This window comes from Pongo pygmaeus, chromosome 7 (assembly GCF_028885625.2).
Source record: "Pongo pygmaeus isolate AG05252 chromosome 7, NHGRI_mPonPyg2-v2.0_pri, whole genome shotgun sequence".
Lineage (NCBI taxonomy): Eukaryota > Metazoa > Chordata > Mammalia > Primates > Hominidae > Pongo > Pongo pygmaeus.
The window spans coordinates 64,385,910-64,405,507 of record NC_072380.2 but is presented as its reverse complement, the minus strand read 5'-3'; the positions used below and the strand labels follow the sequence as shown (position 1 = coordinate 64,405,507).

Here is a 19,598-nt window from a genome sequence, read left to right as displayed (position 1 = left end):
CTCTGCAGTCAGTTGTTTTTCCTTCTGTTTAGGTCAGATTATAACCAAGGAGGGTGGTGTATTCTGACAGCAGCTAAATGTTTTACTGGAGTATTACCAATTCAGTACCTACAGACACTTGTTAATTGTTTTGGGTTAGGGTTAGCTTAGGGTTAGATTTTTTTCCTTTCCTCTGCATTATTTTTGACCATTTAAAAAACCATATTGAAGGCCGGGTGCGGTGGTTCATGCCTGTAATCCCAGCACTTTGGGAGGCTGAGGCAGACAGATCACCTGAGGTGAGGAGTTCCAGACCAGCCTAGCCAACATGGCGAAACCCTGCCTTACTAAAAATACAAAACAATTAGCTGGGCGTGGTGGCAGGCGCCTGTAGTCCCAGCTACTCTGGAGGCTGAGGCAGGAGAATCACTTGAATTCGGGAAGGGGAGGTTGCAGTTCACTCCAGCCTGGGCGACAGACCGAGACTCTGTCTCAAAAAAAAAAAAAAAAACAAAAACCATTACATATACTGTTTTTATTAATACTGTTAGGCTTATTAAAAGTTATTCTCTGGCCGGGCGCGGTGGCTTACGCCTGTAATCCCAGCACTTTGGGAGGTTGAGGTGGGCGGATCACGAGGTCAGGAGATCCAGACCATCCTGGCTAACACAGTGAAATCCCGTCTCTACTAAAAATACAAAAAATTAGCTGAGTGTGGTGGCAGGCACCTGTAGTTCCAGCTACTCGGGAGGCTGAGGCGAGAGAATGGCGTGAACCCGGGAGGCGGAGCTTCCGGTGAGCCAAGATGGCGCCACTGTCCTCCAGCCTGGGCGACAGAGCGAGACTCCATCTAAAAACAAAAAAGTTATTCTCTCATATTTTAAAATTTCTATTCAAGACAACCCTGGGCAACATGGAGCAACCCCGTCTCTACAAAAAAATACAAAAAATTAGCTGGGCATGGTGGTGCATGCCTGTAGTCCCAGTTACTTGGGAGGCTTAAGTGGGAGGATTGCTTGAGCCGAGGAGGTTGTGAGGTTGCTGTGAGCTGTGATCCCGCCACTATACTCTAGCCTGGGTGACATGATGAGATCCTGTCTTAAAAAATATAAATAAATCAAATTTTTAATTTTTATCCATAACATTTTAAATTCTGTCTTAAAATATGAATAATAAAAGAATGGGTAGACAAATATTTACTAATAAATGTAGGAAAGTGTCTTGTATGTGTTTTAACTATATTTCAAATTTTTTCCCTAAAATTGATTTCATGGTACAGTTATTGGCTTAAGGAAATGTGATTTTATAAAACCTTTGCTTACCTACCTCCACAAACACCAGTTGCTTTCCAGAAACATCATAATTATTTAAAGTACATTCCGACCTGTAATATGAATGTTGAATGTGATTAAAATAATACATTTTCTAGTGTGTTGTTATGGAAATTTGCAAACATATACAAAAGTAGAGAGAATGTTACAGTGAACCTAATATAGCCATCTCACTTGCTTTAATAAGTACCAACATTTTGACAGTCTCACCTTTCTACAGCCCAGCTAATTCTGTTCTTTCCTTCCAGCCTTCCTTCCTTCGCTTATTTTTGCTGGACTAGTTCAAAGCAAGACTCAGGCATCATTTTACACACTAATTTTTCAGAGTTCATTTTCTGTTACTACAATGCCATTATCATCCAAACGAAAGTAATTGTAATTCTTTAGTATAATCCGATGCCCTGTCCATATTTAGATTTGCACATTTATCCCAAAAATGTTTTTATACAGTTGTTTTAAGTCAGGATCCAGGATCCGAACAAGTTCACACATGGCATTTGTTTATTTTGTCTCGTCCATCTTTTTTAGTTTATAAAAAGTCTTCTCTCTCTCTTTTTTTTTTTTTTAGAAACCATTTGTTGAAGAAACGGAGTTATTGTTCTGTGGAATGCTTATTCTGAATTTAGCTGATTGATCATAATGTTTGTCTTTTTCTTTATACTCCATATTTCCTAGAAACTGGAAAACTTAGGTACATATAGATGCTTGATTAAATTCAGGTTTACTTTTTCAGAGGTGGTCTGGGATGGCAAGAAAACTTTATACTTGGGCTATGTCCATTTGAATCACTGTTAGCTGGAGGTTTTCCATATAAATGGACTGAAATACGCGTCTTTTTTGTTTTGTTTTGTTTTGAGATGGTCTCTCTCCCTTGCCCAGGCTGGAGTGCAGTGGGGTGATCTTGGCTCTCTGCATCCTCCATCCCCCAGGCTGAAACAGTCCTCCCACCTCAGCCCTGCAAGTAGCTGGGAGTACAGGTGTGCACCATCATGCCTGGCTAATTTTTGTATATTTTTTAGAGACAGGGTTTTGCCATGTTACCCAGGCTGGTCTTGAACTCCTAAGCTCAAGTGATCAGCCTGCCTCAGCCTCCTAAAGTGCTGGGATTACAGGCGTGAGCCACCGTGCCCAGCTATCCAAAATACATTTCATATGGGAAAGACAGTGCTTCATTTCTTTGCTTTTTAAGTTTTTATCATGGGTTCTATCTTAGCTCACTGAGGTTTTTTGTTTTTGTTTTTTTGAGTATCATTATGCAACATGGATTTTTATGGGTTGTTGCCATTCAGTTATTTGTACTCATTCTTTTGATGCTCAGACTGTCCCATCATAGGCAGTAGAAGCCTTTTAAAGTTGTTTTCCTTGCCTTTTTGACCTAATCTCTTTAGTCTTTTTTAGTTGTCTTGCTTTATGGCATATTAAGATGTTCCAGGCTTATGTGATTGGTACATTTTCTACTTTAGACATTTAGCATTAGCCACTTCTCCAAAGGTTCTTTCTAGAAACCGTAGTAGGCCGGGTATGGTGGCTCACACCTGTAATCCCAGCACTTTGGGAGGCCGAGGTGAGTGGATCATGAGGTCAGGAGTTCGAGACCATCCTGGCCAACATGGCGAAACTCTGTCTCTCTAAAAATACAAAAATTAGCCGGGCATGGTGGTGGGTGCCTGTAATCCCAGCTACTTGAGAGGCTGAGGCAGGAGAATCGTTTGAACCCAGGAGGCAAAGGTTGCAGTGAGCCAAGATTGTGCCATTGCACTCCAGTCTGGGCGACAACAGCAAGACTCCGTCTCAAAAACAAAACAAAAAAAACATAGTATGAGTGTGCAATGAGGTTAGCCAACTCTACAGTTAGAAGGAACAGTCCCACAAAACTGCCCTCATTTCAGATACTAGTGGCAAGTTTGGCGGTGCCCAGAACCCACCCTCACTTCAAACCAGCTGACTACAAACTCACAGGTTCCCCATATCCACCCTCTCTTTGGAGAATTCACTGGAACAGGTCAGGGAACAAAGGAAAGCACTATACTCACAATTACACTTTTATTATAAGAGAAGGATACAAAAATTAAAATCAGGCAAAAGAAAATAGGCAGAGAGCAGAATCTGGAAGGGGTCCAAACTCAGAGCTTCTGGCTATCATTGCTGGTGGAGTCATAGACAGCATTACCTTCTCTTGGCCACAATGTGTGACAATATACACAGAGTATTGCTCACTAGGGAAGCTCACCTGAGTCTTTGGTGTCCAGAGTTTTTATTAGGGCTTGATTCTGTACTGTCCACATGACTGACCTTTAGTCTCTAGCCCTTCCTGGAGGTCAGACCAATGTCTTTAGTCAGTAGTTCCTCTGGAGGTCAGAACTGAACTGATATATGAGTCACGTTGCTACACTGACATGACTGAAGCCCTGAGGCAAACAAAGACAGTTCTATCTGTTAGGACATTACAGGGGCCTAGAGATCACCTCCCAGTAGCGAAGGGCAAAGGCCAGACCTTTCTTTGGTTAATGTTAATTTTTCACCGCCTGTTGTGCTGTGGGTACTTTTGGCTCTAGGTCTGTCAATTCCTTTTTTTCAGTGGAGCTATGGAATAAATGTTTTATGGAAAGAGAAAAATTCTTGTTTATACTAGTATTTCTAAAGTACTTTTTACTTCTTTATATATTTTATTTCTTTTTTCTTGGTTTGAAAACCTTGGAATTTTAGGTCGAAAATCTTTCTTGCTTGGTAGGTGAAAAATACTGTCTTCTTTTTAGATTTGTATTTCTTTGATTACTGAAGAGGCCTCAAATATTTTTCACATTTGTTAACCACTTGATAACCTACTCATGCCCTTTGCCTATTTATTTTCTTATTAATTTATAAGAGCTCCTACTAAAAAGCTAATAGTAATCCTTAGTCACTTGTTATTGTCATTCTCGCCAGTAATCACATCTTTGGATATTTGAATTAAATGATGGGTGGCAGGTATGGAAAATAACTACCTCTTTTTGGTTTTCTACCCTTTCCTCTCCCCCTAAGCTAGAATACCAGTCATTCTGTGATCAGTCCTGGGTCTATCATCTGTTAGAAAGAAAACTGGGAAATTGGGCTTGTCTCTGAGCAGGACTTCTTTGTATTGTTGCTGTCACTTCCATATGATGGAAGTGCCGCTTACCAGGAGGTTCAGTCCTTCACTAGTAGATGCCTGGTATTAACTAAGGTATGTGCAGCTCTCACTGAAGTGGCTGTAGTTGCTTAAGCTTTGGAGGAAGAGGCACACACTTTCTCTCTAAAGGACCAGATAGTTAAGTATTTTAGGCTTTACTCTCCAAGAGGCAAAATTGAGGCTATAATGTGTAGATGTTTAATGTAATAAGAGAGAAAATTCCTGCTGCATCCCATTTGCCTGGGATGAGCCATCCAGGATGGTGGGCATGTTTTGTGCCCAGTTGGCATCAGTTCCAGACTATCTCTGGATCCACAGGGGACTACCCGAGGGGGGATGAGCCTGGGAGAAGAGGCCAAACACCATGTTACTTTCTGCTTTGAGAGCAGATCCTGAATCACCCGCCTCTTCTTCCTGGCAGCCTGGTGGGAGACCACGTGACCTGTTGGGTCTTCCACTCTAGAGCCAAAATTATACTCCTCACTGCCCTGCAGTTGCCAGCAGTAGCAGTGGAGTTCCCTTTTTGAAGGTGGCCCCAGTGTGTGCCCTGGGAGTGAAGTGTGTAAGGATGCAAAGGGGTAGCTGTTTGTGTTAAACACTCAGCTCTGTTCTTGGCTACGATAGGTAGGTTCTCCTCTATATGTTTCTTTAGCTATGAAGTGTTCAGCATGCACGTTTCTAGAGAATTCCACACTGCCAGGATGACCAGGTATGGAAAAATTTCTCTCTGCTACATGCCAAGATCACCTTTTCTTTTCTTAAATTTTAAGTTAAAGGGTACATGTGCGGGATATATGGGTTTGTTACATAGGTAAACATGTGCCATGCTGGTTTGCTGCACAGATCATCCCATCACCTAAGTATTAAGCCCAGCATCCATTAACTTTTCTTCCTGATGCTGTCCCTCCTCCCACCCTTCACCCTCTGACAGGCCCCAGTGAGTGTTGTTTCCCCACCCTACCCCCGTGTGTCTATATGTTCTCATCAGTAACAGGATTGCTGGGTTAAATGGTATTTCTGCCTCAAGGTCTTTGAGGAATCGCCACACTGTCTTCCACAATGGTTGAACTAATTTACACTCCCACCAACAGTGTAAAAGCATTCCTTTTTCTCCACAACCTTGCCAGCATCTGTCTTTTTCTTTGACTTTTTAATAATATCCATTCTGACTGGTGTAAGATGATATATCATTATGGTTTTGCTTTACATTTCTCTAATGATCTTTGATGTTGAGCTTTTTTTTCATGTTTGTTGGCTACATATATGTTTTCTTTTTCTTGTAAATTTGTTTAAGTTCCTTGGAGACGCTGGATATTAGACCTTTGTCAGATGGATAGATGGCAAAAATTTTCTTCCATCCTGTAGGTTGTCTTTTCACTCTGATGATAGTTTGTTTTGCTGTACAGAAGCTCTTTAGTTTAATTAGATTCCATTTGTCAATTTTTGCTTTTGTTGCAATTGCTTTTGGCTTTTTCGTCATGAAATCTTTGCTGTGCCTATGTCCTGAATGGTATTACCTAGGTATTCTTCTAGGGTTTCATAGTTTTGGGTTTTACATTTAAGTCTTTAATCCATCTTGAGTTGATTTTTGTATGTGGTGTAAGGAAGGGATTCCGTTTCAGTTTTCTGCATATGGTTAGCCAAGACTCCAAGCACCGTTTATTAAATACGGAATCCTTTCCCCATTGCTTGTTTCTGTCAGGTTTGTGGAAGATCAGGTGGTTACAGGTGAAGATCACCTTTTCATTTATGGACACAAGGAAATCTTGTTCTCTCAGGATCTGGGTCCATGCCATTTCTTGGATGATGACTTTGCTTTCCGTTGAAAAACTTACCTTGTCACATTTAAAGTGTTCTATTATTCCACTCTTCTTACTTCATATTGAAAGAGGTTTTTTTTTTTGTATTGTGTTTAGTAAAGGAAAATTTTTAAATGGTCACATAAAGGAGAAAATCTGCAAGGGGGAAAAAGTGTTGGTATTTCTAAAGGAACAATAAAGTCCCAAGTCATAGAATATGCTTACTACATGTAGTCTTATGTAAGGGATTTTAATGTAGTATGTTCATGTTCTTTTTTTCTCCGTGATCCAGCTATGGATTTTAAGTTTTTACGACTTTCTTTCTATGTGACTTTAGGAAACAACTTCTTTGAGCCATAGTTTTGTCATTTGAATGATGTGGATAATTCTTAACCTCTCTCACTGTAGGATTTGTGAGAATATCATATACTTCATATAGTTCTTACTCATGTTTCCAGTCAATGGAAGCTATTGCTATGCCAACAGTATCTTTATCTCTAAAGAATAAAAGCAAAGTGGAAGTATGTATTTTGGAACTTCATGTTTGTTTTTACTTTAAAAAAATGATTTTTTGTAGCTTTTTTCCCCCAAAAGTAGGTATCATGGAGTTTTATATAAATATAAAATTTTCATGTTGCCCACTATGATATTAAAATTCATGAGAGCAGACAGTTTAATTATTTTGTATTTTATTCCCAAAGTTAAGAAAATGCCTGGTACCTAACTAGATTCTCAGGTGATATTTTTATTGAATGAATGAATTTATTGACCTGTGTTCACACCCCTGGCTAAGTTTACTTTTGTTTTGGTTTACTAAGTTTATTCCTTTAGACAAGTTTAATCTGAATTGTAATTTCTCATCTGCAAATGGAAACCCTAATGATATGAATGTATTACATGTAATGATAAATGAAGTCATGCATGTAAAACTACTTAGCATAATGAGTGGTATACAATGAATAACTCAATAAGTATTAGCAGTGATTATGATTATGATTTTATGTCCATTTACTTAGGACGTGGAGAAAAGAAGAGCATTTGTGGCCATGAAAGCAATGAGCGTCACATTTCCTCACAGGTTACCAGTACTGGTAGACCCATGGGAAATGATGCCTTGTGTTAGTAGTTGGATTTTTCTCTGAGACTTTTGGTAGCTGACAGTTAGTGAGGATGTAGAGAGTGAAAATTTTTAGAAGAGGCTTCTGATTAAAGATGCCAGTCTTAGGACTATACACAATGGATGAAAACATGGGAAAATGATATTGTCATTAACATCACTTAGGAGCTGTTAGAAATTTGTATACTGGAGTCAGATTTTAGGTTCTAGAGTCACAGTTATCAAAACTATCCTTGAAGTAGTTTAAATTAATTTTAACCTAGTTCTGGAGCCAGTGTAATCAAAACTATCCTTAAAATAGTTTAAATTGTTCATCAAGTATGTAGACAAACTCATTCGCAAGTAGGTTTATTTCTTTCAGCTTTTTTTGGTCAGCATTGTTTATGATTGTCGTTTCTTAGGGTGAGGTGTGTGCATGTCAAATGAAGAGATTGGTGTTTGTTTAAAGGCACACAGCTGCTACAGCTTATTGGAGTTTCCCTCAGTTTGCTTTAAGTATCATGGAAGAGGAGAATGGAACTGAGGTCATCTTTACTCTTTAATGATTTCTAAAGCTTCTGATTGAAAGCAATGTATTGGCTGTAGATCATGCAAAAGAAAAGCTGAACTGTCCCAGATTGGAGGAGATTAAATAGATATTATAGCCAAAAGCAATATGATGATCCTGAAATAAATCCTGGATCTGAGGGGGGGAGACTACAAAGGATATTATTGAGGCAGTAGTTTGAATATGGACTGTAGATTAGATAATAATAGTGCGTCAGTGTTAAATTTTATGATTTGATAAATGTACTTTCGTTATGTAGGAGAAAATTCTTGCTGTTAGGTAAGACATTCTGAAGTATTGATGGATAAAGGGAAATTCTGTCTGCAAATTACAGTAGTTCAGGAAAAAAAATATCTGTGTGTATACGTATGTGGAGAGAGAGCATGTATGGAGTGTGCACTGACACAAGTGATAAATAGAACACAAGTGTTCACAGTTGGTGATCTGAGTAAGGGGGAGAGGGGAGTTCTTTGTACTATTCTTGTAATTTTTCTGTAACTGTGGAATTATATCAAAAGATAATATTCAAAGGAAAACGAGAAAACAAAAAACAATACAGTGATTATTACTGAAGATTTTGTGTTTAGTCTCACAAAAATGGTGTGTCTCCTTGTACTGCTTTACATCTTCTCAGTTCAGGCCTTTTCTTATCCCAACAATACCATTTAAATGTAACCCACATAGAGGCCTCCTTTGATCACGTAAATCTGAAGTAAGTCCTTCTTCCTACCCACTCTTTCTTTTGTGTGTTTATTACGACTTATATCATGTTTGCTTTGTTCTTGTTTAATGCTGCTTTCTCCTTCAAGACTGTGGACTCCATGAGGACAAAGATTATGTCTGTTTTTTTCCCCACAGAATACCCAGTCCTGGCACATAATATCAATACCTGTGTTTTGGATTTGGATGAATGAATGAATGAATGAATATTCCTTCCACTTTAATCAGCATCCCTTAGCTACCTAATCTCTGAGAAAACAAAATGCCTCCTTTTAAGCTGTAAGATAAAGCCTATGCTTTTGGATTTGGTATTCATTCACTCATTCATTCAGCAAATCTTTATTTAATACAGTCATCTGATTCCTGTTTATCTCTAGCTTCCTTTTGTTAACATCTCTCAGATCTGCATGACTTTTCTAGGTCTGCACCTTCTGGCCAGTCTTCTGTCAATCTGTTAAGTGCCTTTCATAGTTCCCTGTCACTCTCCACATGTTTCTTAGAAAGTATCACATTTATGATAATTATGCCTACTTTCCCTGGCTGTAGATACTGCCTTTTTTTTTTCTTTTGAGAAGGAGTCTGGCTCTGTCGCCTAGGCTGGAGTGCAGTGGTGCTATCCCAGCTCACTGCAACCTCCGCCTCCCAGTTCAAGCAGTTCTCCTGAGTCCTGAAGGAAGATGTGTGTGAGGGTAGGGCAGGTGGAAGGGGTGATCATAGCAGGCAGGGCAAATAGAATCCTAAGCGTGGAAAACTGCCCCATGAAGACTCAGAGACTTCAGCAGCTCGATTTGTTTAGGGAGTTTAAGCAGTGTGATATTTGGGACTGGTGAGTTGGGGGAGGGGTAGAGGATGAGGGTGAAAAGTGGTGGAAAGGACGAGCATATTTTATTTGCTGTCTTGGTTGTTATTGTCATTTAATAAAGCATTTAGAATAGTTTCCTGGAATATAATGAATACAAAGTGGTAGCTGCTGCCCTAAAAGTCATAATTGTCTTGAGTTTTAAAGCAGCAGAAAAACTTGGATCAACCTAGCATGTAGGAAGATTTCTTTGAAGGCAGCATGGAGGTTGACGGACTAGTGATTGAGGAAATCAGTGCAGGTTGAAAACAGGGTCTGATTTAAGGCAGTAGGGATAGAAATAGGGATATTGTGTCATTAAGTATTTAAATATTAGAATTTACAAGACAGATTTGCTGATGTTTATATGTCTCTTAGGAGGAAGACAAATCTAGGATAATATGTGAGCGATTGGGTGAATCTAGACTTCATCAACAAAGAGAAATGAAAAATTAAAGCAAGGAGATTTATGGGGCAGAGCTCAGTTTTGAAACAATAATGTTGAAGAAATGCATATAGGAGATTGATTTGGATTTGTTGAGTTTGAGAGGGATTGGATAGATAGTTTAGTTTAGGAGAGATTTGGGAGTCAGCAGTCAACAGTGGTGGTAGCAGCAGCTATGGGAGTAAGTGAGCTCTACTACAAAGGTAAGGCAGCTGAGATCCCTCCCAAACTTTGGAGAGTTGACTTATCTGCCAAATACCATGTTTTTTCTTTGACATCCTGTTGGGGGAACCCACCCCCAATATTTCAGTGTAGGTTCTATTTTCCATTAGTGTTGGCCGGCTGAGAAAGAGAGACAGTATAAAGAGAGGAGTTTTACAGCTGGGCCACCGGAGGCGACATCACATATCGGTAGGACAGTAATGCCCGCATGAGCCTCAAAACCAGCAAGTATTTATTAAGGGTTTCAAAAGGGGAGGGGGTGTAAGAACAGGGAGTAGGTACAAGATCACATGCTTCAAAGGGCAAAAAGCAGAACTAATAAGGGTCTAACAAAGATCACATGCTTCTGAGGGAACAGGACAAAAGACAAAAGCAGAACTACTGATAAGGGTCTATGTTCAGCTGTGCATGTATTGTCTTGATAAACATCTTAAACAACAGAAAACAGGGTTTGAGAGCAGAGAACCAATCTGACCACAAATTTACCAGGGCGGAGTTTTTCCCCACCCTAGTAAGCCTGAGGGTACTGCAGGAGACCAGGGTGTATCTCAGTCCTTATCTCAACTGCATAAGACAGGCATTCCCAGAGCAGATGTTTATAGACCTCCCCCCAGGAATGCATTCCTTTCCCAGGGTATTAATATTAATATTCCTTGCTAGGAAAAGAATTTAGCAACATCTCTCCTACTTGCACATACGTTTATAGGCTCTCTGCAAGAAGAAAAATATGGCTCTTTTTGCCTGACTCCGCAGGCAGTCAGACCTTATGGTTGTCTTCCCTTGTTCCCTAAAAATCGCTGTTAATTCTGTTCTTTTTCAAGGTGCACTGATTTCATATTGTTCAAACACACATGTTTTACAATCAATTTGTACAGTTAACACAATTATCACAGTGGTCCTGAGATGACGTACATCCTCAGCTTATGAAGATAGCAGGATTAAGAGATTAAAGACAGGCATAAGAAATTATAAAAGTATTATTTGGCAACTGATAAATATCCATGAAATCTTCACAATTTATGTTCCTCTGCTGTGGCTCCAGCCGGTCACTCTGTTTGGGGTCCCTGACTTCCCACAACAACATCCTCCTAATATCCCTGTGATATGGTTGTGTTATATTAATCATCTATTGTTGAGTGAGAAATTACCATAAACTTGGTTGTTTGAAGCAATATAAATCTATTATTTTATAGATTCTGGGCATGGCTTCACTGGGCCCTTTTGGGTCTCTGCAAGACTTCAGTCAAAGTATTGGCCAGGGCTGAGGTCTTCTCTGAGGCTCAACTAGGAGAGGATGGGCTTGTGGTGGTTGTCAAGATTCAGTTCCTTGAGAATTGTCAGACTGAGACCGTAGCTTCTTGCTAGCTGGCCATCTTCAATTCCTTACCAGGTGGGCCTCTCTATATGGCAGCTTGCTTCATCAAAGCTGGCAAGAGAGAGTCAGCTGGCAAGATGGAAGTTATAATCTTGAGTAACAATTACCTACATGATATCCCATCATTTTTGCAATTTTTTTTGGTTAGAAACAGATCACAGGCCCTGCCTACACTTGAGGGTGGGGATTTCACTGGAGTATGAATACAGTAGGTGGATGTGGTACAGATAATTGCTGCTGTCTTAGAGGCTGTCTGCTACAGGTGCCATTTTTGTTCCTATTTACAAAAGAGGAAGCCGAAACAGTTGTCCAAGATCATATAATTGCAAGTAATGGGCCCCAAACCAAACCCAAGCTTTCTAACTCCACTGCCTGGACACTTCTTTACCATAATATTTTAAGGAATGAGAAATAGTTGTGGAAATGGCAGTTTTGAGGAATTTATTGGTGACTTTTGTTTGATGCCACGGATTGATGTGGGTTGAAGTTGTGTGATTGGTATTATAGTGAATGTGCAGGTAGAAGGGCCTGAGTAGAGATTATTCTTAGATGGTAGTTTTAAAAGGAAGAAAGGAACAATAGCCATATGTTGTTTCATACTGAATTGTTTCTCTTTATAACCAGAAATTTTTCTTTTCCAGTTCTCTGAGTTTAACCAGTAATGCCATTCAGTTGCCAATCTCAAGCAAAGCAAACATAAGCCAGTTTTAATCTACTTTTTAAGAAAAGTGGTAGTCCTTTTCACAGTGCCTGACGGTAAGTCACAGTTTCTACCTGTATAGCAGAGTTTAATCTATTGCCTTTAAAATAATGATTCTGGAAATCTTAATTTTAAAACCTTATTTGCTTTTTCCTTCTCTAATAATTCTCTAAGGCTTATGTGGAGAGAGCATAAGTAAAGGTACCTACTACTTTCTGGGAATTTATTTATAGTTATCGTTCACCAGTTTCATTAATCTTATGGATCTTTTCCTCCATTTGTTGAAAATAAAATGCTAGACCCTGAAATCTGTCCCCTTTATGTTTCATTATTTTAAGTTATTTTCCTTTCTCTTTTTCTTTTGAGAAAGGGCTTTTCTCTGTTGCCCAGGCTGGAGTGCAGTGGCACAATCGTAGCTCACTGCAGTCTTGAACTCCTTGGCTCAAGCCATCCTCCTGCCTCAGCCTCTCAAGTAGCTAGGACCACAGGCATGCGCCACCAAGTGTGGCTAATTTTTTTAAACATTTTGTGCAGACAGGGTGTTGCTGTGTTGCCCAGGCTAGTCTTGAACTCCTGGCCTCAAGTGATCCTCCTGCCTTGGCCTCCCAAAGTTCTGGGATTGCAGGCATGAGCCACTGTGCCTTGTTGTGTATGTTATCCTCATTTTATAGATGAAGAAGCTTTATTTTCTAGATGAGGTTTTTTCCTTGGGCATGTTAATCGCAGAGTTGTTTTAAATATTCTGATTTCCAGACCTGTACACTTGCTACTGTTACACAAAGTGATGGAACTATTAAGGAGGATTTCTAGCTCAGTGTAGAGGTGAAACGCAGATCAACAGGCAGCTGATGGAAGTGATGGAACTATTATGGAGGATTTCTAGCTCAGCGTAGAGGTGAAACAGATCAACAGGCAGCTGATGGAAGGAATTGGGATTCATTTCCCCTAATTTGCAAGTAATGGCTACTCTTAATTTGCTATTAGTAAGTTTAACCTTAATACTAATCTATTTTTTATTATGTTGAGGAAGAAGTGCGGGGAAAACTCTCAGGGATAAGATGTTTGACCAACTGTTTTATTCTTAATGTAAAACACTGAGTGAAATATGCACGTAGCAACCTTTACTCTAGCTACTGGCCTTTTACTTCTTGAAAAATCAAACTTTTTTTCCTATGGCAGAACAGTTATGCTTTTCTTTTCACTAAACTCATTACTATTTATTTTAATTTTTTTAAGCATTGAGTTTACTGAACTATCCAGTTAGCCATCCTAGACATCAAAGCCCATTTTGATATTTTTGTTATTTATATAGTAATACTGTACTGTGTCATAATGATGGTAGTATTTGTGATTGTAGTTGCATTTGTAAAATTGATCACTTTTCTTGTTTCTTCTAGTAACCGTATCAGAGGGTGAGGTATAAGCTCACAGAATTCAGATAAATCATCATGAAGTTATATGTATTTCTGGTTAACACTGGAACTACTCTAACATTTGACACTGAACTTACAGTGCAAACGTGAGTTGTATTTCATTTATTTTTTTTCGCATTCTGTCTGCATGCAGAAAGTTAAAGAAATATTATTCTACTGTTTAAAAAGTAGCATAATGGCGGCCGGGTGCGGTACCTCACGCCTGTAATCCCAGCACTTTGGGAGGCCGAGGCGGGCAGATCATGAGGTCAGGAGATCGAGACCATCCTGGCCAACATGGTGAAACCCCGTTCCTACTAAAAATACAAAAATTAGCTGGGTGTGGTGGCGCGCGCCTGTAGTCCCAGCTAATCGGGAGGCTGAGGCAGGAGAATCACTTGAACCCCGGGGGGCAGAGGTTGCAGTGAGTCAAGATCACACCACTGCACTCCAGCCTGGCGACTGAGCAGGACTCTGTCTCAAAAAAGAAAAAAAAAGTCACATAATGGCAAGTCTTAAATCTTTTATCCCAACATATTTTATATATAATTGTTATCTTTCTCTAAAATACTAGTTACATTCTTTAAATTATGCTTTGTCCTGTTGGCATGAATATTATATTCATGTAAACAGTAACAGATCAGTAAACAGATCTACCCACACAAAACAAACTGATTTCCATTGTTGTAAGTACCTATGGTCAATTGCTATTCTATGTTTTGCAGGCCATTGTTAAGGGAATTATTGGAAGCTTCATAAAACAATGTATATCACTTCCGTGGTTTTTGGTCATTTGTTTTTATTCAGTTTATGAATAAATGTCAATAGGTTTATTTTGTTTGTTAAGGAGAGAAAATAAATTTAATATTTTCATCCAAATTTAGTGGGACTCAGGTATCTAATAATTCTCTGGCTTAACAGGACAGGAAGGAAATAGAAGTAGTAAATATCATTTCCAATGCTGTTTATATTTTTATAGTGGCCATAATAGCAAAGACTTTATGGCAATGCAGAATAAAACTGATACTGGAATTATTATAAATAATGTGTGAAATAATAATCTTTATTGTAAAAATTGAATTATGGATTTTTTTTTTCAGAATTAGTTTTCATTAAACTTGATTTTACCCTTACATGAATGATTTTTTGGAAGATAGGGATAGGAAGGAATCTTCACATGTAGTTTCTAAAACGTGTGGAGATTTTAACAAAAATTATGTAGCCTGAGGATTTTGATAGACTTGATAACCAGTTTGAGCATATTCTTTTGCTATGTTATATAGATAACTCAAAAAATAAATGTGTCTACTGCCTCCATTTCATAGACTCACTTCTAGATATGAAACGTGGGTGAATTATTTACCTAAGATCAGCCAGTTGTTATGGAATCCAGTTCATTAAATAGGAAGCTTATATTTTTTATTACTGTTTTTGGGGAAAGTTTTAGAGTGAAATTCATTAACCTCTAAGGTGTTTTTACATAGTACTACTTGGAAAATAAAGTCATTGGGCAAATATAAACAACTGATTTATTTTATTTCATTTTTTGAAGTGTGGCAGACCTTAAGCATGCCATTCAAAGCAAATACAAGATTGCTATTCAACACCAGGTGCTGGTGGTCAATGGAGGAGAATGCATGGCTGCAGATCGAAGAGTGTGTACCTACAGTGCTGGGACGGTAGGTATTCAAGAGTCCTTTCACACAAGAATGCACCACCTTTACATCACATTGGGAACTCAGTGTTCAAAAGTAAGGTTTATTTGCTTCATATATTGAAGGCAATGTGCACGCTCAGTATTTATAACATTTTATTTTGGTTATTTCTCCTTTTTTAAAAAATATAGGATACAAATCCAATTTTTCTTTTTAACAAAGAAATGATCTTATGTGATCGTCCACCTGCTATTCCTAAAACTACCTTTTCGACAGAAAATGACATGGAAATAAAAGTTGAAGAATCTCTTATGATGCCTGCAGTTTTTCATACTGTTGCTTCAAGGACACAGCTTGCATTGGTAAGATATAAACAATTATTTTAACTAACTGGTTGCTTCTAAAAGCATTCGGATCTAAATAGCACAGTAGTCTAAATTGCATAGGAAGTATGCAAAAAGTTTGACAAATTCTAAAAATATTTTCTGGTTAATATATCTAGTTTTAAAATTTCTGGGTTATACATTGCTAGTTATTCTACTTTGATAATGACAGTATTTTAGAGTGGAAAAGCTGTCTTAACATGATTTGGTCACCTTCTTTCCTAGATAATGATATGTAAATAGTTACTTTTGAACATTAATTAATAAAGGACCTACGTTAGAGTAGATGTTAACAAAGAGAACTTAAATAGCTCTAAAAATGTATTTATTTTTTCCATATTTATGGTTAGTTCCTGGAGGAGAATCAGCTTTCTTTCTAATATATAGCTCTTAACACTGCTACTTGAAGTTCCCACGGATTGTTTCCCAGTCATTTGATTTTCCTTTTTAATTTACTATTTACCTTCTAGTAATATCATTGACATTAAGCTATCAGTAGTAAGCTGTATTTTTCTTTTAATCATGGAAAAAATGTGTTAGAACCAATGAAATAATAGTATTTACCTTTTGTAAAAATAAATAACATTACTGAACATTAGCTTTAATTAGTAAAACTTAGAGATTTGTTTTAAGCAGTATATACATTTGTACAAATACCCCCATTTTTCACATAGGATGCAACATTAAAAGGAAATAACCTCATCTGTGTGAAACATATTTAATAAACATTAAGAGTCCAAAAGTGCTTTGAGAGGACAAAATTTTAAAAAATATACTTCTGTAAACTGAATTTACATAACAGAATCTTTTAGAGTTGTTTTTTTGATTTGGTTGAAAAGTATACATACTACATTTTGATACAGGAAGTATTAATTATGAAAATAAGTTAAAGGACAACTAGGATATATAATTTTCAAGTGATTAGAAAGAGCAATTAAAACTATATTCCACGAAAGAATGAAAACAAGAAAGTAAAAAGAAAAGATAAAATGTCAGAAATACGTATATCAGGAATTAAATATAAGCTGGCATTATTTCTCTTTTAATGCATCATATTTAAAATATTTTTTAAATGCATAAATAGTAATCTGAGGTTCAAATACCAAGCATTCCATATCAGTCTGTTTTCATGCTGCTGATAAAGATATACCCGAGCCTGGGACGAAAAAGAGGTTTAATTGGACTTACAGTTCCTCATGGCTGGAGAGGCCTCGGAATTATGGCAGGAGGCGAAAGGTGAAATTGGCCAAAACAAAGAGGTTACAGGTCCCATGCAAGTTCGAAAACCAGCATGGCAGCCAAGTTTTGAGGCTCCAAAATGATCTCCTTTGACTCCAGGTCTCACATCCAGGTCTCACTAATACAAGAGGTGGGTTCCCATGGACTTAGGGCAGCTCTGTCCCTGTGGCTTTACAGGGTGCAGCCTCCCTTCCGGCTGCTTTCACGGGCTGGCGTTGTGTCTGTGGCTTTTCCAGGTGCACAGTGCAAGCTGTTGGTGGGTCTTCCATTCTGGGGTCTGGAGGACTGTGACCCTCTTCTCAGAGCTCCACTAGGCAGTGCCCCCAGTAGGGACTCTGTGTGGGGGCTTCGACCCCACATTTTCCTTCTATACTGCCCTAACAGGTTCTCCATGAGGGCCCTGCCCCTGCAGCAAACTTGCCTGGGCATCTAGGCGTTTCCATACATCTTCTGAAATCTAGGCAGTGGTTCCCCAACGTCAACTTGTCATTTACATTAGGTATTTTATTGACTTATTATATAGAGACAGGATCTCACTATGATGCCGAGGTTGGTCTCAAACTCCTGGGCTCAAATGATCCTCCTGTCTTGGCCTCCCTAAGTGTTGGGATTATAGGCATGAGCCAGCATACCTGGCCTCTTTTCAGATTTATAAAATACATTGAGCCACCATGCCTGCCCTCTTCAGATTTATAAAACAAATTCTAAAGCTGCTATAACCAAAACAGTAACATAGGTCTAATCAATTCATTATGTGAGGAATTAGAGGTGGTATTTCTTCATGGTCTGGGATGTGGTCTCTAAAGTCAGATTTTCTGAGTTTATATCTGATTACTTCATTTACCTGTGGTGTGACCTTCTACTCATTTACCTTATTGGTAAATTTAAGAATAGATTTTTGTTTATTGAGATATATACATACTGAAAAATGCACAAACCGTAATTGTACATCCATTCTTAGTGAATTTTCACAATGAACACATTGATAAAAATAGTTTCAGCCAGGTGCGGTGGCTTATGCCTGTAATCCCAGCACTTTGGGAGGCCAAGGCGGGCGGATCATGAGGTCAGGAGTTTGAGACCAGCCTGACGAATATGGTGAAACCCTGTCTCTACTTAAAAAAATAAATGCAAAAATTAGCCGGGCTTGGTGGCATGTGCCTGTAGTCCCAGCTGCTCGGGAGGCTGAGGTAGGAGAATTGCTTGAACCCAGGAGGCAGAGGTTGCGGTGAGCCAAGATCGCGCCACTGCACTCCAGCCTGGGTGACAGAGTGAGACTTCATCTCAAAAAACACACACACACACACACACACACACACACACCTCAAAACACACACACACACACACACACCTACCTCAAAAAACACACACACACACACACACACCACCCACACACACACACACACACACACACACACACACACACACACACACACACACACACACACACACACACACACACACACACACACACACACACACACACACACACACACACACCTCCCACAAAAACAAATAGTTTCAACCCAGAAGCCCTACTTAGGACTTTCTCCCCATCAGTTTTCATCCTCCCTGTTCATTAATGCTAACTAGTATCTTGACTTCTAAACCAAGATTACTTGGTCTCTTTTTGAATGTAAATAAATGGAAGAATGTAGTTTCTGTTCTTTTGTGTCTAGCCTCTTTTATGCAACACGATGTTCCTGAGAATGATTCATGCTGTTGCATGTATCGGTGGTTTGTATTCATTGCTGCATTGTATTCTGTTGTACAAATATGCCACAGTTTTTTTTAAATCTGTTCTGCTACTAGTGGATATTGAGATTGTTTCCAGCGTTCAACTATTGTGACTAAACCTGCTGTGAATGTCCTAGTACATTCTTTTGACTATAGTGTAGAGAAATCAGAATACTTTGACAGTGTTAAATCTGTCTTCTCTTCTACTTCTGCAATCTCTTCTGTACCGAAATGTTCATAGTTCTTTCAGATTTCATCTTGAAATGGACTCAGTGCACACTGTCTTTTTTCTTCCATATATAAGCTATCATTTACATGGTAATTCTATTAATTTCACTTGTCTTGGTTGTTAAAGCTTGATTTAGACTTCTCTGTTTTCAGCAGTGTCTTCTTCCAGTGTAGCCTTCAATCAGTAATATATTTCTTTTTAACTTATTTCCTCAGCTAAATCTCTGTGTTGAGTTCTTTTTTATAAAGCAAAATTAGACCAAGTTCTTAGGAAAAGAATTTGGTTATAATTTCCATTTGCTCTTGGAGAAAGTTTTTCTGCATTTAGTTTTTTTTTACTTTTAATTCTTTTTTTTTCTTAGGGTAATTTAGTGTAGATTTCATATGTTAAAATTTTTGCTTGTGTTTGAATGAGTAGAATTATTCCTCTACAAGACAGTGTAGGGAAGGGTATAAGATAGCACTTCCTGGTGAGCAGGAAGCTGCCCTGGGTCAGAGGGGATCCCCAGTTAGAAGCAGAATCTGTATGTGTAAGAGAGGGACGGAGATGACTTATTTTGTCCTTCTCCTTAGACAAAATTTAGCAGTTCTAGGGCTTTTTCTCACAGTTTTTCCTTTGGCTTTTTGCAAGTATGTAATATAAATAGGTATTATTTCTTCTGCTAATCTCTAATTTCAGATAGAGCCCCAAGAGGTTCTTGCTGTCTACCCAAGCTTCCCACA

The 19,598-nt window shown here is 38.6% G+C and overlaps 1 protein-coding gene across 7 annotated transcripts in view; it reads left to right on the top strand.

Annotated features, from left to right (window-relative positions):
• The window catches only part of RB1CC1 (RB1 inducible coiled-coil 1), a 91,867-nt gene that overhangs the window by 15,269 nt on the left and 57,000 nt on the right, over positions 1–19,598 (top strand). For 5 of the 7 annotated variants that reach the window (XM_054497596.2, XM_054497594.2, XM_054497597.2 and 2 more), the window contains 4 exons: positions 12,163–12,277; positions 13,619–13,740; positions 15,186–15,312; positions 15,480–15,650. In XM_054497596.2, the coding sequence (XP_054353571.1) occupies positions 13,670–13,740; positions 15,186–15,312; positions 15,480–15,650 (369 nt within the window). In that variant the 5' untranslated portion in view covers positions 12,163–12,277; positions 13,619–13,669. Of the gene's footprint in view, positions 1–12,162; positions 12,278–12,974; positions 13,205–13,618; positions 13,741–15,185; positions 15,313–15,479; positions 15,651–19,598 lie in introns of all 7 variants that reach the window. The other 2 variants (XM_063668774.1, XM_054497593.2) reach the window with 1 other exon arrangement.